Source organism: Hyposmocoma kahamanoa, unplaced genomic scaffold (genome assembly GCF_003589595.1).
Source record: "Hyposmocoma kahamanoa isolate Upper Pololo Valley unplaced genomic scaffold, ASM358959v1 232, whole genome shotgun sequence".
NCBI classification, from domain to species: domain Eukaryota; kingdom Metazoa; phylum Arthropoda; class Insecta; order Lepidoptera; family Cosmopterigidae; genus Hyposmocoma; species Hyposmocoma kahamanoa.
Window position 1 is genome coordinate 2972167 of NW_020653750.1, and position 8428 is coordinate 2980594.

General features: G+C 33.1%; 2 protein-coding genes across 3 annotated transcripts in view; both read right to left on the reverse strand.

Moving 5' to 3' along the window:
* Positions 1-1003, reverse strand: part of LOC113228552 — a 7543-nt gene extending 6540 nt beyond the window's left edge. The window contains exon 1 of one of the 2 annotated variants that reach the window (XM_026461900.1): positions 851-1003. In XM_026461900.1, the coding sequence (XP_026317685.1) occupies positions 851-916 (66 nt within the window). In that variant the 5' untranslated portion in view covers positions 917-1003. The remainder of the gene's footprint in view (positions 1-850) is intronic. The other variant, XM_026461899.1, reaches the window with a different exon arrangement.
* A 2213-nt stretch (positions 1004-3216) lies between these two features.
* On the reverse strand, positions 3217-4963 carry LOC113228667. Its single transcript, XM_026462023.1, has 3 exons — positions 4691-4963; positions 4220-4393; positions 3217-3426 (listed from the first exon to the last, which is right to left on the reverse strand). The coding sequence occupies exons 1-3, from the start codon at positions 4820-4822 to the stop codon at positions 3217-3219; spliced, it is 516 nt and encodes a 171-aa protein (XP_026317808.1). The 5' UTR covers positions 4823-4963.
* Positions 4964-8428: the final 3465 nt, after the last annotated feature.

Consider the following 8428-nt stretch of genomic DNA (forward strand, 5'->3'; position numbering starts at 1 on the left):
CTGTGTGTCTGTGTGTCTGTGTGTCTGTGTGTCTGTGTGTCTGTGTGCCTGTGTGCCTGTGTGCCTGTGTCTGTGTGTCTGTGTGCCTGTGTCTGTGTGTCTGTGTGTCTGTGTGTTTGTGCGTGTGCGTGTGCTTGTCCGTTTGCGTGCGCGTGTGTGTGCGTGCGCATGTGTGTGCGTGTGCGTGCGCGTAGGCGTGTGTGTTTGTGTTATTGTATTTGTATTTTATCTATCACCGTTTTGCATTCATAGTTATAGCATTGGGTATATATTTAGTTCCGTGTTTAATTTATTGTAAAGCTGACTTGAACGCTTTTTGTATTGGATGCTGATAGATCAATGAAATTTAATCTGTTATTGGACATAAAATTTGTCTCAATAAAACCCATAACTAATTAAAATCTCGCTCGTGTGCCTCATGATTAGGCTTAAATGCTTGCTTAGAAAGATACTATATTCTGTAATATATTCATAAAATTTTATAGCATGTTATAATAATTATGTGCCTCAAATAGAACCCTGATAAATTTACGAGATACATTACGTAAATAGTGTCAAAAGAGTAAAATAATGGTGATGAAACTATTTTTTCAAATCTCAAGTCTCGTATAGATATTTTTTTTTCAAACAAACCAATGTCTCGGGCCCTTTACTGGTTCAATGGTCACGACTGACTGAGATGGTAAAGTCATCAACCAATTAACATTCCAATTTGCGCCACAGACTTTTTGCAGAATATTTATTTTAACAATATGAATATTTATTCAATTAAATTTTCATGATTAAAAGAAAATTAGAAATATGTAGCAATAGCGAAGCCTAAGGATTCGACATTAAAATTAAGACTTACCGCATTAGCGTGATGCCCATGTTTCAAATGCAATTGATCTAAAAGTGCAACGCTCTCAGTATCCATGGTGTTTCTCGAGAAACTAACATACCCTCATTATTTGAGGGCATGTCACAATTTTCTCCGTGAGTGCTCCACGAATTTTCTCGAGAATTTTGATAGTTCAGCCTATGCAATTTACATCATGATTTTCTAATATAATATAATACCAACAAAATACAAGAATACAACACTAACCTAACATTAGAAAATGTTATGACACTGACAGTTTTTGTCATGAAAAGTTCGGATATCGGAGATTAAAAATATTTTTGATAAAACTATGATAAAACTCATTATTGTTACAAAGGGGAATTAATCAATGTTCCTGGCCATTGACCTGTGGCCCTTCCATGAACTCTGACCTAAAATGAATCATTGTGAGACAGTGCTACATAAAGTGTATATCAACATCCCGCTTTTTGTCGTTTCGAGCCTATACTGAACTGTAATAAGAGTTCATGGTAAGGCACCCTGGTTCCTTTTGGATCAGTGAGGATCGAGGCCTCTCCCTTCTTAATTAATGGTACAACGCTAATTTCAGTGCAATATAGTTATTCAACATAGAGTTCACTACACTTGAATAGGTATTAACTTTTTTTTTTTATAGCACGGGGCTAACGTTTCGCATTTTCAACACCCGGTGGCGTCACTTGTCTGACGCATGTTCAAAATTTATAAAACACGCGCTTTGTATGTTACGATCATATTTCTTTTTTTAATAATAAAAGGAACAAATAATATATTCATGATAACGTAATTTTTGTAAAGTATTTAAGATGAATGGTTGGTGGAATTAGGTAATGAAATTACGAAACGATTTTTTTAAGTTAATAATTTTGTTTATTACATGATGATAGTGTTCTTTGATGATCATTTCAGATTTTTTTATAATATCAAGTCACGGGACGAACAAGTCGTGCGCCTGATGGTAAGATACACGCCTGTCCATAACAGTTGCAGTGCCACTCCGAGCTTTAAATCGCAAAGATCTGAGGGGTACTGCCACTTCGCTCGTCACCCGACAATTTGATTTCGATGAGGAGCGTTATTATAATAAGCAACATAGAGCTTTACGTCCGTCTTCTTGAACCTGTATATTTACAGTAAACATAATACATGTCGCATACATCCGTATTTATGGAAAATATGTGCATAAATCTCAACATAATTTCATTTTTATTTCTCAATTTATTTATTGCACACGTGTCTTTATTGATAGGTACGCCTTAAGGCTAGGCTAGGTACGCGTACATAATAATAAATAAAGGTACGTCTGCACAAGAACGTTGCAGCTTTTGTGACTCAATATAATAATACTAAAGAAACAGTTAAAATACTATTAATCAAGTAAAATCATACAATTTCAGATCGTCATTCAAAAAGTCACTCAGAGAGCGGTAGCACTTTGTAGGTCAATGGTATTGTGAGGACACGATGTAATTTAGACCGCAAAAAACTTATATCCCTGTTTCACCTTATTGCGGCTTTATTTATTTTTGTATGGTGGACAACTTTCAAATATTTGCATTTTATATGCGGAGTTTGTAATTGTTTATTGCGCTTAGCTTTGGTGCAATATTTTTTTTATAATATTTTTTTCATCGATTTTTTCATTACATATAGTATGTACCAATTAAAAAATAGGGAACGAGGAGGAAACGAGGGAAACGTTAGTTCTCTTATAAAATGCTGTTTGCAGCCAATTCTTGGACCTATGTTTGCATTTTTTTACACTACACTTTTTTGTAACACAAAGATAATATTGTTACAGAGAGATAGAACGCGCATGGTTAAAGCATGAGGACCATCTCCTCATAACAACTTCTCATCCATGCATATGCATAAGCCATAAGCATAATATGCTGCTAGCGAAGCTTTGAAATTAGTATTTATTCATAGGACATGAAACTATTTATTCGGATCTAAATCGTGTGTATTTGTTTTTTCAAACAAACCAACATTTCGGCCCCTTTACTGATCCCATGGTCACGGCTGACTGAGATTGTAAAGTTATCAACCAGTATGTGTAACAAAAAGCAAACCACCCTATTTTTCAATATAGTTACAGCCGCTGTGCTCGCCATTCTGCCGACATCCTCTCGTCGCCCACCTGGTGTCATCTCGTTGCACCCAAAACAACTTTAGTTTTCGCCGATGTCTCTAATATCATATTAAATTGTTAGTTAAATCTACACTATTTGGAGACGTGGGTATGAAGTGACTGCGTGAGGGTAACGAGTGGCTAACGTGCAGATAATAATAAACTTTATTTTGTTATTGGCAAAAGGAAAAGAAATCATATATTATATTTTTTACAGTTCACATCACAAATCACAAATGCATAGGTGCTTTCTAAAAACACAAAATTCTTGTAGCCAATTGAAAGTCATTAAGATCACCGCTGGAATTTTGCGTCGGAGTTTGCATAAACTCTTCAAGTTGATACGTGATAACAATAGCAGAATGTTGATTAACTTTACCAAAACTATAATCATCTGACCTCCCAAATGTGGTAAGAAGAGTGCCGGATTTTCCTGCAATCATATTGAAATTTAACGACGTGGATTTAGTTGTTTCCAATGTCACTATGATTTTTCAAGAAGCATATTAAGATATCATAGATATTAACCAGATTAATATTTCTATTGATTATAGTTATTACTAAAAAAATGTGTCGGTTGCAAATAAATATTTTGGAATAATAATGTTTTTGGATGTGTGTAAGCCACTAACTTGGTAGTTAAAACTCGACAGTCTGTACTAGTGATGCAACAGACCCCTGCTTGAATTTGTGCAATTGCGGACGTTCCACACGTTTTTTCACATCTTTTATCTTTCTGTTTCCACAACTTTATTACGGAACTTTAATCGTGAGTTTTAAACGTTCGCAACTGATCAGGCGCTAACGCGGATTGCTTAGTGTTGGTGCGCGCTTTTTTTAGCATTTTTGTGTAGTTCTATATGTGTTTACCAGCTCCCACAATTTGCTATTCTAACGGACCTATTAAGATTTATATTGTGTTGTATGGAGAGAAATAAACATATTTATTTATTATAATTTATTTAATTATGGAACCAAAAACAAGCACTATTTAGAATTATTTTGTAGAGATCTTTATAGTATTTACACTTTCGCTTTCGCAAATGGTTCCGTTTCTGCTAAGATTTAATTTTAACGTCTATTTCCGTTATGACGTTTCTATTGCATCACTAGTCGGGACCCACTTACACAAATCAGCGTTTTCGGTAATTAATAGCTTTTTAATTATTAAAACACCTATTAAAAATTGACTATAAATAATGAATACAAATTAAAACAATAATTACCGTAAAACATCCAGCTAAAACGCAAGCATATTGCACTAGAGCCATGGATGTAGCTATAATTTTAAGATCGTGTACTAGCATAAAATCTTGTTCCAAATCATCTAATGCTTCCGTGGGAGTATTCAGCGAAGGCTGTTCACCGAGGTGCCGCCTCAAATGGTTTGCACTTATAAACTGTAAGAAGATATATCATCCTTGCCGTTTGTGTAGTCTGATTGCCTATATTGTATTGATTATCGTATGGACTATCAAACTTTATAATTATATTCACAACACTATAAACATTGGTTCCAATGCATAATTGTATTAAAAAGACTAAACAATTAACAAATAGTAACATGTACAGCGAATTATTTGTAATTTTATACGGATAGATCAATCTTATATGAAATACACAATAAATTTAAGTGTTTAAATAATGGCTGTTTCTTTAGAAACGAAAAAGCTATCAAAATATTACGATTCACTTACAAATCCAATAACTGAATAGAAATATGTATAAGGAATACTAAAAAGAAAAGTAGGATTTTCACAAAATACTCTGGTTCTTCCCAAGTAAGGTCTTAGTATCGGATCTAATAAAATACTAAAAGGAAGCTTCATCTCACAACTTGTAAAAAATGCTTTGTGACATCACTTTATAATTTCACTTTGATTTAAAATTGCAATTTATTGTTAAAATGGCTCGACCACAAAACTAAAACATGAGGGAATACGACTCTTATAGAAATACATATCTGACCTAGGACTCCCTTTATTTTTTTTCATCCTCCAAGCTTATGACAGACAAACAGAATAGAAATAAATTAAATTTACGATATAATCCTCTTTGCTTACGATTTAGCAGATTTTAAAATAGTCCGTCTTTTTTGAAGACGATATGTAATGACAGCTTATTGCGCGATGTTTTATCTGTAAATTGTAATGGTCTAGAATAGAGAATCAGGGGAATTAATATTTTACTAATTTGGACATTAAGAATAAAAAAGACAATAACGCAATTATTAATCATTAGCATATTATTTCATTACAATCCCAAAACGGACTTTTTTGCAAAATTTTGCCTTCTCTCCATAGGTCAATGCTTCTCTCACAATCTATCGATGTCGCCAACAACTTCATGACTATTTAAAACCCTGCACATATCATTTTAGACTATTTATTTTTTTCCACCATCTAAGATTTTATTCCGACTTCAAAAAAGACAGTTTATGCTAGCGTCTTCATAAAAAAACATTACCTAAGCCAATGATATCTACGTATAGTCAAGACCACGTCAAGTTTCACACTTTGTACTTTGGACCGTTGTTACCATAAGCGCCATAGAGTTGGATTTAAATCTTAAGTGTCAAGCTTGACGTGTTCTTGACCCTGTACTAGCTTAGTTCTCATGCTTCACTAATGTACGGTAAGACGCTACACATCATTTGGTTAGTTGTCAGACATTCAACATAGCGAACGCAGATGCGGTGTTTGAAAATTAAGTTTCATCTATGTGTTGTTCACATTTCTCTATTTGACTAATTGTGTGAACATAAATTAAACGTTTTAAATTATTCACATTGATTCGATAATAATGATAAGTAATGGTTTTTGATTAATTTGTACATTAGGTATAATATTTCATAATTGCGAAATAGTATACAAAATTTCACACTATCCATCTCGTTTTGCACGCATGTTAAAACAAGAAAACATAAATCATACATTAGTAAGCGACATAGTGTTCTGACTACACATAATAGAATATTGTATAATACATATGATTATAACAGTTATATAATAAATAAATTTTAAAAATATAGAAAAGACGTCTGCATAATCTAAAGATCTTTCTTTACCTTTCCGCAAGAAAAGTACATAAATATGATAACATCAATATTTTCTACAACACGACAGATTTTTTTATTTATTTAATTTGTCTTTCTTTTTAGTATAATGATTATATCCCAATATGCATAGACTGTCACGTCCGTCCACGGTACTATGGTACTGATACTCTTTGACAAAATTCAACACTAATACAAAGTGACAAAACACTACCACTAATAATACCTATCCATAACAGTTACAGTGCCACTCGAAACCGGAACACAGTAATGCTGACATTACTGTAACAAATAGGTAAGGTGGCAGTGCTTCCCTGGACGAACTCTTTCACAGGGAGCTCTACTGCTACTAAAGCCTGCCAGTTCCTATTCGGCCAGAAATTCTCTTTACGTCATCCAATATCACAACGAAATATAGGTACGTACATTGTTTATTTGAAACACTACATTTATGCGGTGTTTGAAATAGTTTGAATCACTTCGTTTAGCAAGCCTGGCGGAACCTCTCAGCAGTCATACTTTTTATGATCATATCCATGATAGAACATGCGACACTTCTAACCGAAATAATTACAATTTGGCTTGTTAAGGTTTATTGTTTTCAGAGTCCACTTACGTAAAATTATTACCGGGCTAGCTATATCATGGGCTTCATTGGTTAATACAAATTGTATGCCTATATTGTGGTAGGTCAATGTTGCCTATTCATAAATGCAATTTTATTAACCTTACTTTGTTTCGGCAAAGTTACCTACCTACTTATGTGATTTTTACTTTTTTGTTATCATAATTGACGGTTTTTTATTTAGATGGATATCACAGCCATACAAATAAAAAACATTGATGTGGTTGACGAGGAGACCTATAAAGATACTTGGCATCGGTTATCGCCCCTCACACTGACACGAGATGTTTTATGATATGCTAAGTAACGACTCTAAAATTGAACTTCGACTCACGTTACTCCGACAATATGTTACATCGATATGATTTTACTTAGACATTACGCTACTCCGACAACACAGACGAGATGTTTCTTAAAAAAATCTTTGTACTCAGATAAGAAAAATCGTCATTATAAACCCACGTAGGAAATGGTTTCATAAATCTTAGATCAATATAACAAAAAAAAACTTTTTTTGGGAACACAATTTAAACCTACCCTCAAAATATAAAAGTGCTGTGTAAAAAGTAAATCGGTAATAATGTAGCATATCAATATAAAATTTTAACACATTTTATCCAACGCCATTGCGTTGATTCCAATTTGAATGAATGCCGTTTTTTGTTTACAAAAACCTAATTACAGTAAACAGGAAAAACATGAATTATTAGTTTCGGGACGTAAGAAAATTTGAAACTGCTTTTCGAAGTAGAATTTTGGACAATGGATTGGACCATTGAAATAATATATTTTATTTTATTTTAATAAAATGTTTTTGTTAGACTTTATCTGAGTGTTTTTAATGGGACAATATGGGGAAATCCGAAACCATAGAAGATATAAGAAAACTGTCTTAGGAACCATAAAGATTTATTTATAAAATAAATTTTTTGATTGTCCATGAAAATTAATAAAATGTATCAAAATTTTGTTTTGTTCTAATCGACTCAGAGTCATGAAGGGACCATTTTATTGTGTGGGACGAAAAAATCGGGGCAGCAGAAGTTGATCAAATTCCATAAAATATTTTTCATACAAAATAAATAAAATTTAATGAATTTTTTAATGCTAATAGACTCAGTTTCTTGAAAGAATAACTTCAATGTACCAGAAGAAAAAATCGGGACAGCAAAGTTGGTCATATTCAATAAAAAAAATTTCATACCCAATAACATTTAATGAAATTTGACCGCTCTGCTGTCCCGATTTTCTTCGTCCGCTACAATGAAATAATTCCGTCATGAAACTGAGTCGAGCGGCACTAAAAAATATTTTAAACAATTTTAATCGTTTTTATGGACAACTCACGCTTGACCAAAAAATTTACTATGCCACAATTGTTTTCACAAAAAAAAGACGACTTTGTGGTTCCTAAGATAGTTTCCTTGTATGTTCTATGGTTCCGGCTTCCCCATACTGTCCCATTTTAAAAAACACTCTCTGTATTTTAATAAAATAAATTTCCTATTATATAATGTTGTCCTTTTTTTGGTATATTAATCGATATAAGAAACCATTTCCTACGTGAGTTTGTAGTAGAAAAATCATCATTATTTTTCTTATCTGAGTACAAAGATTTTTTTAAGAATAATCTTGTCTGTATTGTCGGAGTAGCGTAACGTCGGAGTAGAGTAAAATCATGTCGATGTAACATATTGTGGGAATAGCGTGTGTCGAAGTTCAATTTTAGAGTCTAGACGCTTATAGAAGCACTGC